Source organism: Capricornis sumatraensis, chromosome 8, assembly GCF_032405125.1.
Source record: "Capricornis sumatraensis isolate serow.1 chromosome 8, serow.2, whole genome shotgun sequence".
Classification (NCBI taxonomy): domain Eukaryota; kingdom Metazoa; phylum Chordata; class Mammalia; order Artiodactyla; family Bovidae; genus Capricornis; species Capricornis sumatraensis.
In genome coordinates, this window is record NC_091076.1 from 88,028,716 (window position 1) to 88,052,116 (window position 23,401).

General features: G+C 55.4%; 3 protein-coding genes across 3 annotated transcripts; all 3 read left to right on the forward strand.

Moving 5' to 3' along the window:
• The first annotated feature begins 5,413 nt into the window (after positions 1-5,413).
• On the forward strand, positions 5,414-8,795 carry HOXB9 (homeobox B9). Its single transcript, XM_068978844.1, has 2 exons — positions 5,414-5,930; positions 8,560-8,795. Exons 1-2 carry the CDS (start codon positions 5,414-5,416, stop codon positions 8,793-8,795), a joined length of 753 nt encoding a protein of 250 aa, XP_068834945.1.
• Positions 8,796-16,983: 8,188 nt separating this feature from the next.
• HOXB8 (homeobox B8) lies at positions 16,984-18,484 on the forward strand. Its single transcript, XM_068978779.1, has 2 exons — positions 16,984-17,407; positions 18,177-18,484. Exons 1-2 carry the CDS (start codon positions 16,984-16,986, stop codon positions 18,482-18,484), a joined length of 732 nt encoding a protein of 243 aa, XP_068834880.1.
• A 2,305-nt stretch (positions 18,485-20,789) lies between these two features.
• Positions 20,790-23,190, forward strand: HOXB7 (homeobox B7). The gene is made up of 2 exons (XM_068978665.1): positions 20,790-21,189; positions 22,937-23,190. Exons 1-2 carry the CDS (start codon positions 20,790-20,792, stop codon positions 23,188-23,190), a joined length of 654 nt encoding a protein of 217 aa, XP_068834766.1.
• Positions 23,191-23,401: the final 211 nt, after the last annotated feature.

Sequence of the window (23,401 nt, forward strand, 5' to 3'; positions counted from 1 at the left end):
TGGGTATCCCAAGTCTGGAGGGCCACCCCCACCCAGAGGGGCCTGTCTTGCAGGCTAGTGGGGACCCCAGACTGTTGGACAGTTCAGCCCAGACTGATGGAATGACAGGAGATGGGGAGGGGGCAGGGGCAAAGCTGTGATACCCTCTTTGACCCCAGCCTTCTGCAGGCTGCTGGCTCTCTGCCCAGGAAAGGAGTGACTGCAAGTGCTGGTGGAAGGAGGGGGACGTCCAAAGCATAAGCTAACTTTTGTTCCCAAACTTTCTTCCTCCTGCTTGAGGCAGAGGAAAGGCGGAAGGGGGTCGGGAAGAGGCCCGACCGGATGGGGCTCTGGCGCCGGGGCTGACTTGGAGGGAGAAGGGTGTCTCTGAATAAGGGGCCCCTGCTAGGGTGGAGGAGGTCCTTGGGAGACCCACCCTCAGCCTGGGAGGAAATGCAGCCCACTGTCCTGACATTTCCTCCTCCGTCCTCGGGTTTGGGTGAAGAAGGTCTGGAGCGTCTTGGTGCCTTACCTTCCTTCTCCCCAGCCTCTCAGGAACCTGCCCAGCCACTCAGAGCCTGACTGTCTTCCATCCCTTGGTGTCCCTTGGCCACCCCCTCCCAGGAACAGTGCTGTAAAAAGAAAAAAGGGGGATGTTAGAGAGAAAGGAGGAAATAAAGTCTTTGGAAAGCAGAGAGTTTTACAACAGCCACAGGTTTTATGGAAGCAATTCCGTAATAACCTTCTACCTGCTCAACTCCTTTCCGCCCCGCCTGCCACCAACCCCGTTTGGCCTCCTGGATACGCGCTCCCAAAGAGTCAGCCACCCCATGGCCTCCCATATTCCTGGTGGCTGGTAGCTGGTTAGAAATTCCTGGGATGTGATTGGGCAACTGACCTCTTTGTCTGTCCTTCTTTTCACCTCTGACAACCTGGAGGGAGGTTTGGGAGAAGATTTCGTTAGCTTACAATTAAAATCCCCACTTGGAGGGTGTGGAAGCACTAAGGGTTGAACCCATGTTTGCAGATCGGATGCAGCTCCTTTTGGAGGCTGTTGTGTGTAAAGGGTGAAGGTTCTGGGGAATCTTGATTTCACCCGCTGGAGCAAGTGTCCCTACCCCTCATTCTTTCCAACAGTGGGGCTGGACTCTGCTCCTGGGTCAGAGAAATAAACTCCAGGTGCCATGGGGACTTTCCTAATTTCATTGTACACAGCAGTGCTTTTGTATGACCTCTACAGTTACCTGAGAGCTTTCACATTCAACTCATCTCTGACCACTGGTTAGAGACACACTTGTGCACAAGGAACTGTGCCTTCATCCCCGTGTCCATCACTACCATGAAATAAGCGTCACAGGATGTACACTCTCCCTGTGGTTTTTGGCTAAGAGACGCAGTAAAGGATTTCATGGTCAGACAGAAAAGTCACAAAATTTCACAATCTGCCCTGGGCTAATTTGAGGCATTTCCTTCACCTCTCAGAGAAATAGTTTTGAATGGAGTTTTAAAAGAATTCAGACTTCGGTCACACGTGTTTGTGGATATTTTGCTTGAATATAGTGAAGCTTCTGAATCAGCTAATGTTTTGTAAGCCACAATTCGAGTACACAAATACTCAAGCTTTTGCCCTGTCTATAAGTGTGTGATGGTTATAAAAATGTACACACAAGCTTTGGGGTTATAGATCTTTTTATGTGAGCAGAATTGCAAACCCGTATCATACACACATCTACATATGCACCATTAGATCTTATATACAAATGCCCAAGCACATATAGTATTAGAGTTGGGCAGATTTATTTATTGTATATTCTGTACACAGCATAGAGCACAGCACATTTGCACGCTAGTTTCCCCATATGGAAATACTGATGTGAAATATAGGTACAGGAAACACATCTATTCAAATACGCATGCATAGATTTCAGCTTAGCTTATTGATTAAAAAACTTTCCCCCTTTTCCACTTACTGTTTTTCTTTTTTGTTTTTCTCCTTGCTTTTATTTCCTTCCCTCTGTCTAGGTTTTCTCTTTATCTCAGAGTGAAGGGCCCCTCTAAAACAGCCCTTAAACCACAGGCACTCACCGGCTGGTCCTGGCCAGGGTTGGCCTCTCATCTTCTCACCTCGGCCTCCTTCTTGGTTCTTGGCTGCTCTGGGCCCCACTGTGGGCAGAAGCTGCAGCTCTTCCCTGCCTGTCCTTCCTAGAACTATCAGCTACTGGCCTCAGCTGTGTTCAGGCACAGCTCTGGTGCAGGGAATGGCAAGAGGCTTCGAGAGGGTTTTCCTTCTTTCTCTTTAGGGTTGGGGGGAGGTGGGGAGCAGTTTGGTCTCTCAGGGCAGAGTGATCCCCACTCAAGCAACCCTCTATTAAGCAGCACTAGAAGCTGGGCTCCAGGGGCCACAATCCTATTTGCTTCTCTCCTTCATGGTGGGTATCATTGTCTGGGAGAGAAAACGAGGTTTTGGGGGGCGGTTCACAGGCCCTCAGAGCACCCAGACAAGGACTGAGAGGAAGCCTGAGCTGAAATTGAGTTCCAGTTTGGAGCAGCAGTGCTTTCTAGAAAGCCTAGCTGAGTGGGACTTACTGCTTGGTGTATCTGGATCCCCACTTGGAGGAGACGAGCTGGGGCGCAGACTCCAGGGCTTGAGTGCTGGTTCGTTCTCCTCCCTCCAGAGTCACCTCTCCTGAGAAGATGACAAGACTTCCCAAACCTGTCACTTTGGAATTATTCCCACCCTCCAGCTTGTTTGTGAGCAAAAGCTAAGTTTTGGTCTCAGAAAAGAGGTCTGAGTCGCCTCCTCACCCAGCACCCCGGAGCCACCAGGGGTTAGGGGCAACTCACAAGGCAGACAGCAGTCCACAAACCTGTCTGCTGGGATACCCCACCCTTGTAGGGCACAGGTCACGAGCCTAAATGTTCTTCTTCCTCAAACTTCTTCCCTAAACTAAGTGACTCTCTCAACTTCTCTCTTGTCACAAAGAGAGGCAACCGCAAAGCTAGAGACAGAATGGCAACCAGAAGGGCAGGAGCCCAGCGTCTGCACAGCCTGAGTCTTAAGAAAAGCCCAGGGCACTGTAGCTTTGCCATAAATAAAAAAGTCCCTGGCCACAGCCCTCATGTCCTTTGGGCCCCTAATTTATATATTACGGAAAGTCATAGACTCAGCCCGCCATGCTTCATAACACCATTATTTATAGTAGCAGAGGAGTTTTTTCTTTTTTTTCCTGAAGAATGTCTATATTACAGGTAAAGCCAACAGCAGACGGCATAGGCGTAGGTCTGGCAAACGGAGAACAGGTGCTTTTCCATAACTGTGATTCATTCGGCCGGTGCCCAGCTTTTTCGCTAGCGAGTCTGGGGAGCTCCCTCGACTTTCCCAAGCGTCCAAACGCTACTTAGAAGAATTTGCGTTGAGTTTCTGTTTTCCCACTTGGGTCCCATGGAAAAAGCAGATCTTCACTCTGTTTGGTTCCGGATCTGCTGGGTTGTCGCCCTCAGAGAGCTGGGATGGAAAAGGAGGGGGCCGACTGGGCGCCAGCATTGATCTTTAAAAAATCATTTTGAAATCGCCATAATGTGAAGAAATATGGCGCTTTGCCCTCGTATTTCACACATAATGACACGAGATGGCTTCATTTGGAAAGAAAAGCGGGCGGGAGTGTGTCTGTGCGTGTGTGGAGGTGATCTGCAGCCTTCTGCATGGCACAAGGGTGCATGGCCAAAAAGATAAAACCGCAAATTAGAATGGTCCTGCTTTTGTTAAAACGACAGGACTGGGACAGCCTGTCTTACAAGGGCCCAGGGTCGGAGAATGCTAAGAAAATCGGCCCCAGCCTGCCTGAAACCTGACCGAAGAGAAGCGGGTCTGTCCAGGGGCCGCCCCTCCCTGAGCGCCCACACCACCAGAAGCAACAGCAGCGAGGGCAGAAGCCGCAGGAGCGAGGGCTGGAGATTGGCCAGGAAGCCAGCCGGTGGCCCCGGGGGAGTCCCGGCGCAGGGCCGCTGAGTAGATACCAATCAACTGGGCTATTTGGTAGCTCCTTGCAAGAGTCTGCAGGAGGAAAAGCGGCGGGAGAGCGGGAGACTGACCCTGCAGGTTCCCAGTCTATGCTTGTGCCCAATACAGCGTGTTTGGAAATCCTTCGGAGCGGGCAATGACGGAGAAGAGCGGTCAGGAGAGGCGAAAACTCCCGGACTCACCTCCTTCCCCACTGGGTGGAAGGAGAGAGAACTCTGGACCCCTTCTCACAGCTCTGCTCTGCTGACGCCTTAGGGAACTTCCCTTAACCCTTTCTCCCGTTCGGCTCCCCCATGGGCAATGTTAAGGGTCTGTTGTTCAGTGGAGGAAAGGAGACATGGCTGTGCATCTCCCTTTCCTCTGACCAAGGCCACACAGGCCCAAGAAATTTAAAGGCGCTTTGACTAGTTGTACTAGACTCTTTCGGAGGCTCAACTTTCCAGGGCCTGCCTGATGAATCCCTTTATCCTCATATGGGCTCTAATTTCAAGACAGCTAGATTTTTAGGGCAGGATCTTTGGACACTCAGGCACTTTCATTCCCTTCCCTCCTCCCTCAGCTACTGAGGGGTCAGGAGAAAGTCCCAGGCCTACAAACCTCCCAAACTAGTTACAGAGTCCCCTCCTATAAAACCCCAACTCTCCCCTATCCCCTTTCCTTCATCTCCAGTGGCTTGCTGCCGCGCTATTGTTTAATAAACATATTGCGTCAAGGGACTGAGAAGAGGAAACTAGGGCCGGCGGGGTGGAGTGGAGGTGTGTTTGTGAAGGGGCCGGGACCACCTCCTCTTTCTTTAATTATGCCCCGGGCCTCTCGGGTCGCTCCCCTGGCTGCAGCTCTCTCCCTCCCTGTGTCCTGCGCTCCCTCTCGGACCCGCCTAGGGAGAGGGCTCCACAGCCAGCGTCCCTCCCGAGGCAGCCCGCTGCTTTCCCTCCGCCTCTCCTCCGCCCCCGCCGCCCCACGTCGAGAACTGCCCCCCTTCCTGCAAAAGCGGGAGGGGGGGCTGGGGGGCGGGCGGCCGGCAGCTTGGGCTGAGGTTACGTGGCCGCCGGAGCCCTGACGTGATAGCACATTGCATCAGCATAAAACAATCCATCCTCGATATGGAATGCGGTGCGGACGTATGACAGCGAGAGCGCAGCCCCCTCGCCCGATTGATTTATGTCGGAGCTGACGCTTTATCAGGCAGTCGGAAAAACTTTGACCAATCATTTTGCAAGGAGCGCTGAGCCGGGCTGCTCCACTGTACTTTGTTGGCTGAGAAGTTGAGCAGGGGGTGGGGGTGGGAGGGTGGGGGGCTGGGGGGGTCGCGTCCGAAAGCCCTCACACCGGTCCGGGTGCCACCTCTCCCTGCTTGAGCGCCGCGCGCGAGCGTTTCCCTTCCCCCTGCGAGCGCCCGGATAATGTCTGAGAATGTCCATTTCTGGGACGCTTAGCAGCTATTATGTCGACTCGATCATAAGTCACGAGAGTGAGGACGCGCCTCCAGCCAAGTTTCCTTCCGGCCAGTACGCGAGCCCCCGGCAGCCGGGCCACGCGGAGCACCTGGAGTTCCCCTCGTGCAGCTTCCAGCCCAAAGCGCCGGTGTTCGGCGCATCCTGGGCGCCGCTGAGCCCGCACGCGTCCGGAAGCCTGCCGTCCGTCTACCACCCCTACATCCAGCCCCAGGGCGTCCCGCCGGCCGAGAGCAGGTACCTCCGCACCTGGCTGGAGCCGGCGCCGCGCGGCGAAGCTGCTCCGGGGCAGGGCCAGGCGGCTGTGAAGGCGGAGCCGCTGCTGGGCGCGCCTGGGGAGCTGCTCAAGCAGGGCACGCCCGAGTACAGTTTGGAAACTTCGGCGGGCAGGGAGGCTGTCCTGTCTAATCAAAGACCCGGCTACGGGGACAATAAAATTTGCGAAGGAAGCGAGGACAAAGAGAGGCCGGATCAAAGTAAGTTATAAAAAGTGAGGAAATACCCAGGCCGAAGGCCAGGCGAGGGGGAGGGGAGGGGAGAGGCAATAAACTGCGGACAATGTGAAGGGAAACCGCGGCGGTGGCCAGAGAGCAGGCGAGGGCGGAGGGAAGACGGAGGAAGGAAGGGAGGCAGTTGGGTGCCCCGGAAAGGGAGACTGAGGCCGCCGGAGGCGCGCCGCCCCACTCCGTCAAGTCCAGCGGGAGCCCGGGGCTCAGGGACCAGCTCGCCGCTCTCTCGGTCTCCCTTCCCCCACGCCCCGGAGGCCCGGCCGAAAGCCCGGGAAGAGGCCGACAGCCGCCGGCTGGGAGCGAAGCTGGCGGGGCCGGGGAGGCAGCCGGCGAGGCCGAGAGCCCGCGCGGGCCAGGGCGGGAGCGCGCCGGGAAGCCGGGCCCTGCACGGCTGGCAGGGCTCCCCGCGCCACGCGCACACCGTAAAAGCCGGCCAAGGGGAAGTGGGAGGGGGCTCATTAGGATTTTATTTGCGATGCAACAGCTTGGCGGAGGATTGTTCTAGCAGATCTCGCTCAGTAGCCGCTCAGGGTCCGCAGCCGGCGCCGGGAGGGGCGGGGGAAGCCCAGGACCCAGAGACTGAGCCCCCTCCCGGGATGCGCCGGCCCCTCCCCAGGAGCCTTCCCTCCGGTCGCCCCCTCCCCTCCTTTGGCATCCTCGCCCGGGTTGCCGCTTCCTTTCCTGCGGTTCCCGCTGTTCTCCGCAGGGCTCCCTAGCCCCAGCCGGAGCTGTCCGCCTCGCGGGGAGTCGAGGAATCGCTTCCGAACTTCAGGGCCGACCCGCGGCGTGGAGAAAGATCCCGAAAGGACCCGGGGGAGAGGAAGGGTGGGGGCAAGAGAGGCTTGCGGAGAGGCGGAGAACTTTATCCTCGGAAGGTAGTTTCTCACCGTCTCCCACCCCTCCAAATGCACCCCCTGCAGGAACCCCAGTCGGACTAATTTCCAGGAGATGCTGCTCCTTAAGGAGATCAGAAAGTGTCTCGGATTTTTCGTTTTTTAAGGCTAAGAAGGGCAAGTTGGTCGGAGCTCTTAGGCCCCAAACAATAACCTGCAGGCTGGTGGGGGCAAGTCCTTACCCCTTACTCTTTTTCAAAAGAATGAGGGTCAGATTTTTAAAGTCTCTGCTTGCCCTACCGGATTTCCCACCAACAGAGTGGCCCAACGGGTCCTTTGGGGGTTTATTGCCTGCTGGAGGGAAGAGAGCTGCCCTACTCCCTCAGGTCACCCCTTCCAACCTGCCAGGTGGGATCACAAGAGCTGACATTTGGGTAACACGGCTCTTCCCAAAGCCTCCCTACTCACACCCAAGCAGACCCCCCACCCCAGGCCCCCAAACTCTGCCTGGAAAGTCCATTATTGCAAGGCAGCAGTTTGGCTAGGATCAATTATTAACAGTTTTTTTTTTCCTCTTTCATATTTAATGTGACTGCGGGTCACATCCCAGGCAATCACATTAAGAAAATAGCACTGCAAATTGGTAAGACAGGGTACTTAGTGTAGGATGAACCAGATTATTATTACTTAAAAAAAATTCAGTGCTTTTCATTTGAGATGAAGGAATCTAGCAGAGGGTGGCTGCTATTTTTAATTAACTCTGCTTTATTTAGCAACTTTTCTGAGTTCAGGGGTAAGGAGAAGAGAAGCCTGTATATATTTTGTTTCCTGTTTATCCCCCACTTCCCCTCAATCTCCCCTTTCTCTGTTCCCTCTCACCGGGTGAAGCCAGTTGGATTTAGGTGTGCTGTGATGGACCTCTGTTACCCCCACATGATCCATGGCTCCCCACCTTGGGACTGGAGCAATCTTGCGTCCCAATTTCCCTGAACTTGCTTTAACCAAACTGCGAGATGAGCAGGAGCGGAAACGGAGACTATTGCAACCATAAGTTATCTGTGAGCCCCCAGCGCTCTCTTGTCCACAGGCTGGAGGTGATAAATGGTTGTAATTGGGTTGCATGTGAATTGGAGTGTGCTGAATGTTTGAGTCTCTAAATGCAAACCATATTTGTGGTGTGTGGTGTTGGGGGGGGGGCGAGGTATCACATAGATACATATGCCTGCTGCCATGTGGCCAAGAGACCCAAGCTTGTGATTAAGACAGGAGGGTGCACTGGACTGGAGGGCCAGGAGGTCCCTCAGTTTGGCTGGGCAGAAGCCACTCTTCTCTCCCCTAGCTCAGTCTTTCTCTTACCTCTCAGACTTAGAGCCAGTACTCCTCAGTCAGCCAGCCACCTCTAGTCTTGTAGAGCTGGTGGGGGAGGGGGCTTCAGCCAGGCTGGGCTCTGACCCAAATCCTAACCAGTTCTGACCCAAGCCGAGAAAGAGACTGAGAGAGCGCCTGGGACAGGCAAAGCTTTGGAAGTTGTGGGATGCCTGGCACAGGTTTGGCTCTATCCTGTCCCCAAATCTCTCACCTGGAGGTATCTATAGCAACTCCTGGCCCATCTCTGAGACCCTTTCTGGGAGCTGAAGGTCCAGGTGGCCCTTTCTCTAATGCAAAATGGGGAGTAGAGACCAAAGGGGCACCCTCTTGGAAGATGAACACAGGGGCTTTCACCCCCTTTCCTTTCTTTGATTCTATCGCTGCTTCTCTTTCAGCCAACCCCTCCGCCAACTGGCTGCACGCTCGCTCTTCCCGGAAAAAGCGCTGTCCCTACACCAAATACCAGACGCTGGAGCTAGAGAAGGAGTTTCTGTTCAATATGTACCTCACCAGGGACCGTAGGCACGAAGTGGCCAGACTCCTCAATCTGAGTGAGAGACAAGTCAAAATCTGGTTTCAGAACCGGCGGATGAAAATGAAGAAAATGAATAAGGAACAGGGCAAAGAGTAAAGATTCCCCTAGCCCACCCCACCCCTTCTCCATCTCACACTTATTTATAAGTGATGGCTGCAGAGCCAAGTGCTGTCTGGGATGTATTCAAGTGAATGGGGAAGGGATCTTTCTCTTCAAAGTCCTTTTCTGTATCTAGAGGCTCTCTCCTTTCCTTTGCCCTCACCTGTCCTTCTCTTCTCCCTGGGTCTCAGGAGGAGTTTTTATTGATTTAGAAGGTAGATGTAGTTGATTCCTAAGAAGGTGATGGGCCACAAGGAAAGACAACCCCTAGTAGAGTCCCTAGTAACCCTCCTAATTTTTCTGGGCAACCCCAGTTCCTCACTTCCAACCTGCCTGTTCCTTCCCACACACCTATCCCAAAGTCACCCGGGGACACTCCAACTTCACACAGCCCAACAGACGCCCGCCTGCATAAAGCCTGGAGCCCACAGTAACAATGGGAAAAGCCCACAGTCAACACTCAAAGTGACACCCCAAGTGCCATCACACCCCACATTTGACAGAATAGCCCCTAGACCATCAGAAAAGTCCAGGGTCTACCCCTAATGCAATACACACCAAGAAGATGTCTCGAGACACATTCCTGAATGAGGCGCTGCAGTTCAAGGGGCCCAGCATCACAGCATCACCCCCATGGACTCCTTAACTGTCCCCAGGCATGGACTCAAGGCCAAATGGGATAAACTCAGTTCCCCAGCTGGTGGGCTAGAAAGGGCAAGGAAAGGCAGTGGTGGTCTTATGAGAGTCTCTTAGGTTTTATGAAAGTAGTCCACATACACACGTTTTGCTGCAGGAAATGTTTAATTCTGCATGTTTTCCTATCCTTCCAACAAAAGGAGGTCAGATCGTGGGTCATAAGCCTTGACAATGTCATCCTCCTGTTCATCTGTGCCCTGCTTGACAGAGACTGTGGCCTCTCTTGCTTGACACCGGCCCTGCTGCATTCTTCTGCTTCCTCCCCAGCTCTGAAATCAACTCTGTTCGGCCAGGCCAGTCCACCTTGCACCAGCGAGTCAAGTCGCCCCTGTAGAACTCCACCCCCACCCCCTATCCTCTGCTAGCTGTACTCCTCCTTAGGCGGGAAAGCAGGTCAGGAGAACCCGATGGAGAATTTATTGTGCATCGATTCCTGGGCTCCTCTCCAGAGCAAGTCGTGGAGGACAGGGAGGAGCAAAAACTCTGGGCTTGCGGAGCTTGACTTATTCCTCCAGTCCTGCCCAGTCCGACCCCTGCGGAGGAGCCTCGGGCTTGGCAGCTGCTGCTTCAGCGCACTAGCGCTGAGACCCGCCTGGATGGCGACCTGCGCGCGCACGCTGCTGGGTAGCAGTCCCGCTTGCTAAGGAAAGAGGCTGAAACCTCACCTAAGCATTAGACTAGGGTTTACTCTCTGCTTCCTTTCCTCCCCCTGCTTCCCCACCTTTACAACCCCCCTCAATTCATAGACTCTGGCTCCTGCTTCTCCCGACCCTGCAAGGGACATTCCATTAGAACTTTTTTTGCTTCGTCGGTGGCAGTCGTGAAATTGTGCTGTGTTTTGTGATTTCTTTGGGGGTGATTGTCTCGCCTGTTTTCAGTTGTCGCTTACAAGGGAGGGTTGTGGGTGGGAGTGGGGAGGGTGAAGGGCTTAGAGCTCTGATTGTTTTGGAAGAAAAAGAAACAAGAAAAAGAACAAAAAATATATATCACTCTAGACAATAAGCCTCTTGTGTGTCATTCTGTATTGGCTCTCCTCACCTGACCAGAAGTAGAGGTGCTAGTTCCAAGAGGGTGGCTTGGAAAAAAGAGAAAGTGCTGTGCCCAAGAGATTTCTCCTTAGACTTTGTAGGGTGGGTTTCCTGCAGGAGCTGAGAGCTGGTCTGGACCCAGGACCTCTGCTTAAACTGAGAAGAACCTTCCAACAGGAGGGCTGGGAGACTGGAGGGGAAGAAAAGGAAAGATTAGAGATGGGATCTGGGTCTGCAGGGAGCAATGAGACCTTCCTCTTAAGTTATGCTGGAGACTTCCTCACCACCTCCAGAGCCAGAGGAAAGGCAAGGTTGCCCTGCCATGCCTGGAAGCAGGTCCTCTCTCAGCTGGCTGAGAAAGACACCTTGGTTTGGCCACTTTAAAATGTCATGCAAGTGAAGAGAGCAGTAACTTCTTTCTGCTATTCCCTGCTGCAGAGGGACAGGATGCAAATAGAGGCCTCCACAAGGCCAGGCTCTCCTTTCTTCCACCCCTCAAAAAGAGTGAACCCCAGGTTTCCAACCCCCACCTGGAGTCTGAGGCTCCAACCTGAGCCTCGGGGTAGCAGCCTTGGTGTGATGCGGGTGGAGTTTGGTGGGAGTGGGGCCTGGGGAGGCAGCTCCTGCAGGCTGGTCTGAGAGACGGTTGTGTGTCGAACAGAAATGGTTGAGGCGAGGCGAGGCGGGGCGGGCCGGGGGGGGGGGAATCCCTTCCCCAATCGGACCCCAAAACTAAATTCGGTTTCAAAAGGCACCTTTCTGTCCCTCTCAGACTGCGGCGTCCACCACCAAAGCCTCAGATGAGGAGCGCTGTTGTCAGCCGCCAGGCGGTTCTCATCCAGGCGCTGGGATTCCGCTTCTGCCGGGCTGGCTCTTGGGCGCCGGACTCCTGCCGGCGCCTCCCACCGGGCCCACCCAACGGCGCTGCAGTCCGCGGAGACCCTGAGGTTGGGATAGAGGTGGGGACAAAGCCTGGCCCTTGTGAAACCGGCCTGGAAGCGAAAAGGCCAGGCCTACCCCTCTCCAGCGAACGCAAGATCGGAGAGACAGCCGGAGGCAGGAGAACGCGAAGCTCCTGGTTCGCCCGGGCCCCAACCCGCCTCCTCCTCCGAGGGTTCCAGTCGGTATATCAAGTGAATTTGCCTTTAGAGCTTGCGTAGACTAGGCTCCCTCCCCATCCTGGGCTCCCAGGAGCCAGCCTGAGCTGAGACGGAGCTGAGAAGGCCAGGTTCCACCAAAAGGAAACGCGAAAAGTGAGGCAGGAACTGAACGGAGTGCTGCCGGGTAGGGGGGCGAGGGCGCCCCGGGAAGCCTCCGGCGGCGGCGTCTGGGTCCCCAGCCCCGGGTGGCTTCTTTAAAGACAAACAAAGGCGAAGATGCAGAGGCTCGGAAGCCGGAGATGGGGAAATCTGCTGTAATAAAAGAGAGAGATTCAGAGAGGGGGACCGGGAGAGTGCGAGCCAGAGAGAAGCCGGGAGAGGAATTCAATGCCGTGTGCGCAGCAATAAAAGAATATGACCGCTATAAAAGTTTATAGCGTATAAATTTCTGAAGGTTAAGAAACTAAACAGCAGCAAAGCAAACAGTGAGGGGAAACTTTCCGGAGCTGAGAGAGCCACAGCTGGGCCTGGGCTCCGGGCCTGGCGGGCGAATGGGTGGGCCTGGCTCGGCCGCCCCCACCCGCACCCGCCCGGAGCGCGGGGCGCGAGGTTTCGGGGGGCCCCAGGGGGCAAAGAGGGGCGAGGAGGGAGGGGCGAGGGAAGAACACTTTGTTGTCACAAACGCTTCACAGAACGCAGTTGAGACTCTAGTCTTTGTTCTTCGTAAGCGCCCCCCCCCAATCGGGCGTCATAAAGAGAAGCCCCCTGCACACGCGCGCGGGCACACACACACACACACACGCACACGCAGGTCCGGCGGGGCCAGACGTCTGGGCGCGAGCAGCCTCTTGATCCTTTTAGTCTTGTCCTACCCTCTCGGGCCTCCTCTCCCCCCACAGAAAGCCCAATTGTTTTCCCTCAGAATTTGAAACAGTCGTGTGGGTTTGAAAAGTGTTCGGCTCCCCCTTTTAGGGGCCATACAAGGCGCACTGCTCCGCCGTCTCCGCGCGAAATTAAGGGCTTGAGGTGGGGGGTGAGAGAAAAGCTGACTTATTTTTCCCTTCCCACCCTCTCTCTCTTTTTGTTCCTCTCTTTTTTAAATCTCTAACTTAACTGCACAATTTCATGAACCACTTCCTGATTTCCGACGCCTTCCCCTTCGCACGCTCTCATTTTCCTCCCCTTTTAGGCTAATATTGAAAGTTTCTCGGGGTTGTTGGCGCGGTGGCTGGCTCTCGGAGAGGCAGGAGGGAGCGGTGGCGGCGGCGCCTTTCCTCAAAGCGGCCGCTAGATGGCATCCTTGCTCCACGTGAAAATCCCCGGTGCGGCGGCTTCGGGCGCCCGTGGCTGCACCTCGCACCTCGGTCGGCCCTGAAATCTATGAATTGAGCGCTACCAAAAGTCATGAATTATTTGCCCAGAATAAAAATAGGGTTCATTATGGCCGTTTCCCCCATTTTATAGATTTCAGATACAGTGATGTTGATTGACCTCCTCTCCTCAAATGATCATTTTTTTAAAAATTTCCCCCATAAGGAGGGCTCAGGGCTTCTCACCCAGTTTCTATGTTCCGTGGGACAACAAATGCATGAAAATGGGGAATAATAGTAATTATAGAACCAGTGAATCCAAATAAAAGAGGAGGACTGGTTCAGAAAAATGAGATTTTCCGGGATGGGGACGAGAAGAATCCCTGCGGATGAGGGTGAGCAGGTCAGGTGAGAGGGCGAGCGGGCAGAAGCGGGTCGGATGGAGAGGAAGCCGCCCCAGGCTGCTGCAAGATCGGCAGGAGAGGGAACCGGGTGAGCCAGGCCGGGTTGGGGGTAGGGGCACTCTAGGGGGAACGGATCCGTGGCTTTGGCGGGGATTCGGAGGTGCCCAGAGCCGGCGGTGCGGCTCGGCAAGGACCGAGGCTCTAGAGCCTTTGTATGTGGCCGGGGCTGGGCGGGGCGGCGCCGGGCGATCCAGGCTGGGGCAGGGGCTCCCCAGGACGGCGAGGTGCAAAAGGCTAGGGTATTTCCTGAGTAGTTCTGGGCCAAGTTGGGCCGCCAGAAAAGAGTGCGTTTCCTGCATGGCTGTGGGGATAGGCGCAGTGCAGGAAGCAGGGGCTCGGTTCTCCCCGGGTCCGGTGGTTTCCAGGTGAGAGCTCCGGCTTCGTGCGCCCTGGCCCCGGCCCCAGGCAGACCTGGAGAGCACCAGTCCCTTCTCAAGTTAGCAGCTGGAGGCCTGCACTCCAGGCGTTTTTCGTTCGGTGACCCGCGCGCTGTCAGCCCCTGCCCATAGCCCCTTAGATTCCAAATCTCCCGTTTCCTCCCCACCCGGCCCGGCCCGATCCTTGCTCCCCATTTCGGACAAACCTGCGCGAGAAATAGATGCCCCCCTTCTCAAAATTAGCCACTCTGCAGCCTCACCTCTCCTCCCCCTGGACCGGGTGCGAAGCGGAAAGCGGAGTTTCTCAACTTGAGTTTCTCTAATAAATCTGCGCTCCGTTGGGTGTTTATAAATTATCTCCTCGCTCTTTCTTGTTTTTTCTTATAATAGAAACATTTTCTTCCATCAGGAATTTCTGGCACGGTGTAGGGATGATTTAGAACAAGCCATTGAATTTCTATCTCACCGGTGAGTCCTCAAATCATGACCATAAAATCCCCTGCACTTGATAAAAATGTTCGCTTCGGCAACAACTTAACTCTGCCTCCTGCTGCCTCACCACCCCATCAGCCTGGCGCTAAACATTCAAGACCCTGGTTTGCTCCTCTCCTTTTCTCCTTTCTCCCTTTCCCTATCAGCCCCTCTCCAGTCTTCAGATTCGATTTTGAAGGATCAAGTGGCCCCATTGGTACCTTCCCCTTAGAAGAGGTAATGGGTTTCATTTTTACAAAGCGGAGGATGAGTGGAACCCCCCAAAACACCCCTCCGAAAGCAAGCCACTCTCTCATGAATAAACAATAGACAATGTTTCTGTAAAGCCTCCACCTTTGTTGCTAGAAAATGTCTTTCTCTCTGTCTCCCTTCCTTCCTTCTTTCCTTTCCTTGGACAGGGAGCCTCTTCAGGAAGCCATTGGTTCGGATCCTCAGTTTGGGGCCTTCTAAAGCTTGGCCACCACTGTCACTAGGCCCAGTAGGCCAGCAAAGGCAACTGGCAAGACAGGGTGGCATCCAGTCAGCTGGGTTCTGCACTCTGTGTTTCAGGCCCTAGGTCCTTAGGTCTCGAGGGAGAGCCAGCTTTAACTAGAGGTGCCCAAGGGGAAAGGAGAGAACTTGGGGGACTCTGGCCTTGCTGTATCCAAATCCCTCCACCCCAAGGTCAGGTGAGGCAGTGACAGTGGCTGAAAGGACAGTGAAGGCTAAAAGGTGCCCCTCCCCACACACCCTCTGCAGTCACTGCTCAGGGCAGAGGAAGGAAGGCACAGGACTTCGGGCACCAAGGCCAGACTCCAGGGCGGCAGCCTCAGTTGCTCTCCCCTCCCTCTGATGTGCTGATGGGCCTGGTGGTGCCCTCTCACCTAGTGGTGATGTGGAAGGCATAGTGAACTGGCCTGACTGAAGGTTGGGAGCCAGTTGGGCTTGGTTACTGGGTCCCAAGGCCTGGGGCAGGACTAGGGCAGCCCAGCTGGTACTGTCCTGCGGGTGGCATCAGGCCCCTCTCCCATCACACAGAGTTGGTCTCCTAAAGGCTTACTTACTGGGCCCCAGTGCCTTCTAGAGACCCTCTCCTCATTCTAGCACCCTCTTCCCAGGCCAACCAAGGCTGTGTTCAACTGCAGAATGAGTTGCAGGGTGAGCTTTGTTCAGGATTTCTCCACTGCCCATTAACACCAGAAAGTTTCAGCTCTTCCTCCGAATGCCTCCTCAGGACCTCCTGGATCCCTTCTCCAAAGAAAAACCTTGTTTGTTTAATGAAGGAAAGTTGGTGAGTGGCCTGGGTGGGGCTACTTTGGGGGCTCCAGAGAGGGAATGGGGGCACGTGCTCCCACAGCTGAAGGAGGCGGAAAATCTCAGAAAAGTCACCGTTTGCGCCGAAAAAAAAAAAAACCCTCATAATCATTCTCATTTCGGCTTTGTCACCCCCACCGTGCTGCAGTCGGGCGGCGGGGGCGATCGAAGCTGCAGTTTTATAGCTGTAGAGGAAAGAACTCGTAAAATGCTAACAGCTTTTATGCGCTGCGGCATAAACAACAACAGACTCGGCTTTATTGCGTTTTATAGTTTGTTAAAGAGTTTACAGCCGTTTTTTGGGGGCCGGTTACCCAGCCAATTCCCTCCACACGATAGTTAAACCTTTATCAATAATAAGGAAATTGATCATTAAAGCTTTAAATATGACTACCTCGTTTGTTTGAAAATATGTTTAGGAGAGGAAGCTGTATGATTTGATAACTTGTATTAAAATACCAATTACATTTATAGGACCTTTTAAAACTCGGCGCAATTAAACCGTGTTCTTTTACATTTTTCCGAAGCGACCCTGACATTTAAAAAGACTCCAACTGCCTCGTTAAAATCGCGAAATTAACAGCGTGCCTACGCCTGGCGCGCTGTGTATGTGTGTGCGTGTTTTTTTCCGTGACTCCCCCACATCAGTCTTTGGGGGTGGTCTGCGAAGGTATTTGATTTGTTGTGAGGCAAGAGATATCTCATTAATGTAGGTAGTTAAACAGATTTAATCCGTATTCATTCTCTCTCCCCCCCTCTCCTTCCCCCCTCTCTCCCCCTCTCCCCCTCTCTCTCCCTGGGTGTTTTTTTTTTTCTTCCCCTCCTTTTTTTTTTTTCCGCTCTCTCCTCACTCCCTGGCGCTCTCTGCTCTCGCTCTCTCTCTCGCTCGCTCTCTCGCTCTCACCCTCGCTCTGCGTTCTGTCCGGGAGGAGTACGGAGAAGCCAATAGGATGCGGGGTCTCTAATGGATGCAAATGATCATGAAAAGACAGTGCAAAATATGAAACAACTCATTTGCAGGGAAGTAAATCACCGAAAACTGTTTATGAACTGGCATCCCTTCTTCGAAATGTAAAGCGAGGACCTCTTTAAGTGGCGGTATATTTTTGTGTGGGGGGTGGGGGGTGGGGGGAGGGCGAGCGAGCCGCGGCTGCCATGCAAGCCTAGACTTTTGGAGGCTTCGCTGTCCTTTTCTATTCCTGGAAATCACAAAAAGTGTGGTGGCTTCGGGATCTTCTTCGCCTTTTCTTTCTTTTCTTTCCCCCACCTCCTCCCTTCCCGTCTCCTTTCCTGGCGAGGGTGACTAGGAGCCGGCGAATCCGCGTTTTTTTCTCTCTCTCTCCCTCCCTTTCCCCCTCCCCACCCCCTCCCCAACAGCCCCCAACTACAGCCGCCGCCGCCGCCGCCGCCTCAAAATTCAATAAAATGAGCTCTTATTTCGTCAACTCACTGTTCTCCAAATACAAAACCGGGGAGTCCCTGCGCCCCAATTATTATGACTGCGGCTTCGCCCAGGACCTGGGCGGCCGACCCACCGTGGTGTACGGTCCCAGCAGCGGCGGTAGCTTCCAGCACCCGTCGCAAATCCAGGAGTTCTACCACGGGCCGTCTTCGCTGTCCACGGCTCCCTACCAGCAGAACCCGTGCGCTGTGGCGTGCCACGGGGACCCGGGCAACTTCTACGGCTACGACCCGCTGCAGCGGCAGAGCCTGTTCGGTGCGCAGGATCCAGACCTGGTGCAGTACGCCGACTGCAAGCTCGCCGCCGCCAGCGGCCTGGGAGAGGAGGCCGAGGGGTCCGAGCAGAGCCCGTCGCCCACACAGCTCTTCCCCTGGATGCGCCCGCAAGGTGAGCTCGCGTCGGGGGCCGGCGAGGGGCGGGGGAGGAAGGGAGACCCGGGGCCCAGGACGGGCAGGGGGCCGGGCAGGCCGGGCAGCGGTGTCCCCAGCTCCTGGAAGACGTGCTCGCTCCGTTTCAGATAGCCTCCCCCTTCTTTCCTTCCTTCCTCCCTTTTCTTCCTTTTCTTCTTTTTGTTTCCCTTGAAGGAGGTCGCTAAGCGACATTTCCTGAATCCATAAACCCCTCACCCTGCCTGACTTTTCTTCTTCCCCTTTTACTGTTTTATGGGGGGTAGTGGAGAAAGGGTGGCGGGAGTGGGGGCGCTCAACTTTTGCACTTCTCAATTGCTTTATAGTTTAATTACCCTGAAGAAACTTTTCTTCTGGGGCAGAGGCTCTGGGGGCTTTTCAAGGTGGGTCCATTCGTCCCCATCCCGGCTTTTTTTATTCTTATTTTTCCCCCTCCTTCACATCCTTCCTTCTAAAGTTTATGGCACTTTTAATAGATTCAACCACCCCCGCCCAACTCTCTGGAGCTGCTTACCAGGGGAGGGGGGACCCCTTTCTGGCTGCCTCAGATTCAGTGGTGTCTGATCCCCCTCACCCCCCCTCCACTGACCGCGGCCTCCCAGCGCCCCCGCCCCTGCGCGGGGTAGAAGGTCCCCTGCCCTTATTATACTGGTCTCCTAGGCTGGTTCACGAATCTTCCAACCTTCTCCGTCTCTGCCCCCTCCCCCACCCTCCCCTCCCCTCTGTCTCGCCCTTTCCCCTATTCCCAGCAGCCGCCGGACGCAGGCGAGGCCGACAGACCTACAGCCGCTACCAGACCCTGGAACTGGAGAAGGAGTTCCTATTTAATCCCTATCTGACTCGCAAGCGGCGGATCGAGGTATCGCATGCACTGGGACTGACAGAGAGACAGGTCAAAATTTGGTTCCAGAACCGGAGGATGAAGTGGAAAAAAGAGAACAACAAAGACAAGTTCCCCAGCAGCAAATGCGAGCAGGAGGAGCTGGAGAAACAGAAGCTGGAGCGGGCCCCGGAGGCGGCGGACGAGGGCGACGCGCAGAAGGGCGACAAGAAGTAGGCTCCAGCTGGGACTGCCAGGGCCGTGGCCGCCCTGCGGCCGCCGGTCCCCCGACCGCGCCACCGTCGCCCGCCCCCGCCCGAGAGAGCTCTGGCCCCGCGAGCGGGGCCCGGAGCCTGGCCTCCCACCGCAGCGTCCCCGCCGCGCCAGTCCCCGCTAGTGGTAGTATCTCGTAATAGCTTCTGTGTGTGAGCTACCGTGGATCTCCTTCCCTTCTCTTGGGGGCCAGGGGGAAAGAAAAGGATTTTAAGCATGGACTCCCTCGCCCTGCGAGGGTAAGCGGCTGCGGCCTGGCTGAGCACCCCCCCCATGCCCCCGCCCCGTGTAAAAAGCCTCCTTGTGCAATGGTCTTTTTTTCCTTTGAACGTGCTTCTTTGTAATGACCGAGGTACCGATTTCTGCTAAGTTCTCCCAACAACATGAAACTGCCTATTCACGCCGTAATTCTTTCTGTCTCCCTCCCTCTCTTTTCTCTCTTTCTCTCTCTCTCTCTCTCTCTCTCTCTCTCTCTCTCGCCTCGTCCTCATTTCCCCTCCCACCCCCCCTCCCCGCTGTCCTTCCTAGCTCGCTGGCTTTCTCTCTGGCTTCTCTCTTTTCCTCCAACCCCCCACCCCCCCGCGCCCGCCGCTTTGGTTTGACAATTTCGTCTTAAGTGTTTCTCAAAAGAGGTTACTTTAGTTAGCATGCGCGCTGTGGGCAATTGTTAAAAGTGTTCTTAGGTTTACTGTGAAGAGAATGTATCCTGTATCCGTGAATTGCTTTATTGGGGGGAGGGAGGGCTAATTATATATTTTGTTGTTCTTCTATACTTTGTTCTGTTGTCTGCGCCTGAAAAGGGCGGAAGAGTTACAATAAAGTTTACAAGCGAGAACCCGAGACTGGCCCGACCCGCGCTCCTCATTTGCTCCCAGCGCCTTGCAGATCTGCGGGGGGAGCCGGTCTACCGGCTCTAGCGCCCGCCAGGCCCGGCCGCGCAGAGGAGGGGGCGGAGGCTGGAGGCAGGTGGTGCAGTCCCTTGGCCCAGGGGCGCAGGGGGTGAGGGAGGCGGCTGCGCGCGATTGGAGGAAAGAGAAACGAGGGAGGGGAGCCGAGAGAAACCCCCTCCCTTCGCGTTCCGAGGCTGAGGGCCCGGGAGACCCTCTCGCCCAGGCCACGCTGGAGAGATGCGCCTGGGCTGTTGACTTTGTCCCACCCCCCCCGCACCTCCCCCTTTGTTTTTGCGTGTTCTTTCTTGTGTGTGAGCGTGTGTGTGCGTGTGTGTGTGTGTGTGTGTGTGTGCAGGGGTAGAGGTTCAGTACCGAGCTGCTAAACTGGCTTATATTTTGATTTTTCTCGTACTCTGGTCGGGGGAGAAGGAGAAGGGAGATGCTCTTCCCTGCCTCTCCCTTTCTGGGACTTGGCTACCTTCGCCCAGCGCCGAGTGGTGACTCGCCGCCTTCCTTTTCTCGCTCTGCTTCTCCAGCAGCCACGCTCGACTGAGGCATCCGCCTCCCATAACCAGAGCAGCATACCGGGCCACCCTCCTCCCTTCCTTTCTCTTCCCACCCACCCCACCTTCTTCCTTTTTTTATTTTCAAACCGTTTTTTTTTTTTTTTAAGCCATCAGAAACTGCAGCATCCAACGCCCCTGGGGCTGGATCCCGCACCGCTGAGAGCACCCACGAAACCTCGCTGCATCTCTGCCCGTTCTGTCTGGGCCGCACACAGAGAAAGCGTGAGGCCAGGCTCACCTCGCGCCTCACCTCAGGAGAAACGGACCAAGTCCGGACCAAGTTTCCCCAAAGGGCCAGCCATGCTGAATCGCTCCAGAATAATAAAGACCTGGCCTGCCCGCCCCCACCCACCGGTTGTGTGCAATCCCTGCGTTTGTTTCTGGCTGGGTAACGGGCTGGGGAGGATGGGGCGGGGGTGGGTGACAACTCAGATCCCTCTCAGGTTATTTGTTTTCCCTTCCACTCAATCCCTTCCTCCCCCAAATCTCGCCTGCAAGCTGCCTCCAGCCCACGGGGGTCGACAGCGGCCCTGGAGCCCCCCAGCCCCAATCCACAGGGCCTGGCTTTCCCATTCATTATTGATCATATTTTATAAATCCAACGCCACACAATTTTTTCCACATTACCGGGAGCCGTGGGGAGGCTGATCGGCCATTGGCTGAGGGGACGTCACGTGGGTGGGGTCACGTGGTCCAGAGAGGAAAAAGGGGGTCCTTTTTGGTGTAAATCTGGACTCTAATTCTGTAATATATCAAGGAATCTCGTAAAACCGACACTAAAACGTCCCTGCCTACAAATCATCCGGCCAAATTATGAGTTCATTGTATTATGCGAATGCTTTATTTTCTAAATATCCTGCCGCAAGTTCGGTTTTCGCTACCGGAGCCTTCCCCGAACAAACTTCTTGTGCGTTTGCTTCCAACCCCCAGCGCCCGGGCTATGGAGCCGGTTCGGGCGCTTCCTTCGCCGCCTCGATGCAGGGCTTGTACCCCGGCGGGGGGGGCATGGCAGGCCAGAGCGCAGCCGGCGTCTACGCGGCCGGCTACGGGCTCGAGCCGAGTTCCTTCAACATGCACTGCGCGCCCTTTGAGCAGAACCTCTCCGGGGTGTGTCCCGGCGACTCTGCCAAGGCGGCGGGCGCCAAGGAGCAGAGGGACTCGGACTTGGCGGCCGAGAGTAACTTCCGGATCTACCCCTGGATGCGAAGCTCAGGTAACGCCGCGCACCGAGCTGTCCCGAGCCGCAGTGGCCCGGGCACATATCCCGGAAGGTGCCCCCTTCCCGGCCAACCGCCCTTCTTCGCGTCCAGAGTGCTCCTGGTAGGAGATCGGCCCTGGGGACGCGGCCCCCCCCTGAGCCGCGACACGGCGCGCCGCCCCCTCCCATTTTTGCTTGGTGCTCTCAGACTCGCTCTGCATCCCTGGCGGATCCCTCTTCGCCGACGCCGCGGCGCTCTGAACCCCCAGCCCACCCCCCACCCTTCCTCCCGGCCTTTTAGCTTTAAATATTTATCAGCCGCGCCGGCACGGGCTGGAGACGAGGCAGTTTGTCTTGCGGAGGAAGGCTGGGGTTTGCAGAGAATAGCCATTAGGGTCTCCCCCCCCCCCCCTTCTCCTTTCCCCCGCCGGGGATCTCATCTCTGGGTGTGTCCCCTCAGCCCCAGCTTGGATGAGGTCTGGGGGGAGGGGGCTGTAGCTCTGAGCAGTTCTCCCCTCCCCCTTTCCTCCCAGCCAACCCGCTCCCCCATTATTCCCTTCTGGACAATTAGAGGTGGGCTCTAGAGGCCTGGCAGGAGGAGGGGGTGTGAGAGGAGATGAGGATTCAGTCAGGGACACAGGCAGGTGGAGAGAGGGGGGCTGAAACCAAAAGAGAGAGGCTTCTGACTCCCCAGTGAACTTGGGAAGGGGGAGGCAGGAGAACTAGAGAATGGAGCAGAGGCCTCATGGGGAGGCCAGCTGACTTCCTCAGGTGCCCTTCCTAGCACCCCTGGAGAACTGGCCAACAAGTTTTCAAGTGTCCTTCCAGAAGGATGGATGTCCTCTTGGGAGAGAAACAAGGACTCCAAGAAGTCAAATCAAGAGTTAGAGAGTACAGGCCACTGAGGCAGCTACTGCAGAAACCCGAAGAGACCAGAGGCTCTGTGGGGGTCTCCTGACAAGCCTGTCCCAGACAGCTTTCTTTGTGTTGCCCTGGACTCCGAGGTGTCTCTCAAGATCCAGGAGACCCAAGATATGTGGTCAGAGGCTCCCAGTCCAGCCAGGGTTGAGGGCCAAGAGAAGCCCAGCTCTTATTCCATCAGTATTAGTGGTCACAGTTCCCATTACCTGCTCCATAATTCAACTGCCTTTCAGCTGATTTATTAAAGCCCCAATTTTTCTGCTCATAAACATTTCAGCTTGGCTTTTATCTGACTTGAAATTAGGCCCCCAACCCCTCCTCCCACTGTCTCCTTCCTAGGAGGGCTGGCACCAGCACCTCCCCCAGCACCACCTCCCTCCAGCCTCCTCAGGGTTTGGGCCTAACCTGGGAAGCTCTCCCCTGCCCGTCTGGCCCCACCAGCCAGGTACTGAGTGTTCCACCCCAAACCAGGCTGCTGTCTCTTCTCTCCTCCTGTGCCTTCCCAGAGGCCCAAAGATTGCTTTGGAGGGCTGAGTTGTCTGGGCAGGTGGGCAGGCAGAACAGCCTGATTCTCAGCCACTCATTGGAAAATAGCAGAGGGCAACAGCTCTCAGACCAACTCCACTGCGCCAAGGAAATCTGCAAATTCTCACCTCCTCCTCATTCCATAACGGGATGGGGGAGGGGTAGACTGGACCTGTAAGGCGGTTTGTCTCCTTTTCTTTTTGCGAAAAGCCCTCCGGCCAGGCCTAGAGTCGCACTCCAGGGTCACCTGCATGGTTTTCCTTGCCATGGCCTATTCTGCACGCACTGACTTTTCTCCCGTAAATACTCTGCGCAGGGACCGACCGCAAGCGAGGACGCCAGACCTACACCCGCTATCAGACCCTGGAGCTGGAGAAGGAGTTTCACTACAATCGCTACCTGACGAGGCGGCGGCGCATCGAGATCGCGCACGCGCTCTGCCTCACAGAAAGACAGATCAAGATCTGGTTCCAGAACCGCCGCATGAAGTGGAAAAAAGAGAACAAGACCTCGGGCCCCGGGGCCGCCAGCCAGGACAAGGCCGAGGTGGAGGAGGATGAGGAAGAGTGAGGGACAGAGAAAGGGCAGAGGAAGAGAGAAGAGAAAGGGAGAGAAAGAGAGAGAGAGAAGCTCAGCTCTGGGAACTGAACCAGGAAACTCAAGTCAAATAGGAAAAAAAGCAAAAAACAAAACTATTTAAATGGAAAGCAGTTAAAATTTTTTTAAGGAGAGAAGGTGAAATTTTGGTTTCTTAACACTGAAAAAGATACTACCTATAGGA

What these genes read in the sequence shown, in the direction of transcription:
- HOXB7 (XM_068978665.1), top strand. Translation starts at nt 20,790, where the DNA reads ATGAGTTCATTGTATTATGCGAATGCTTTATTTTCTAAATATCCTGCC. An exon ending in CCCCTGGATGCGAAGCTCAG is followed by an intron (nt 21,190 to 22,936) that starts GTAACGCCGCGC and finishes TACTCTGCGCAG; the next exon opens with GGACCGACCGCAAGCGAGGA.
- HOXB8 (XM_068978779.1), top strand. Translation starts at nt 16,984, where the DNA reads ATGAGCTCTTATTTCGTCAACTCACTGTTCTCCAAATACAAAACCGGG. An exon ending in CCCCTGGATGCGCCCGCAAG is followed by an intron (nt 17,408 to 18,176) that starts GTGAGCTCGCGT and finishes CCCTATTCCCAG; the next exon opens with CAGCCGCCGGACGCAGGCGA.
- HOXB9 (XM_068978844.1), top strand. Translation starts at nt 5,414, where the DNA reads ATGTCCATTTCTGGGACGCTTAGCAGCTATTATGTCGACTCGATCATA. An exon ending in CAAAGAGAGGCCGGATCAAA is followed by an intron (nt 5,931 to 8,559) that starts GTAAGTTATAAA and finishes CTTCTCTTTCAG; the next exon opens with CCAACCCCTCCGCCAACTGG.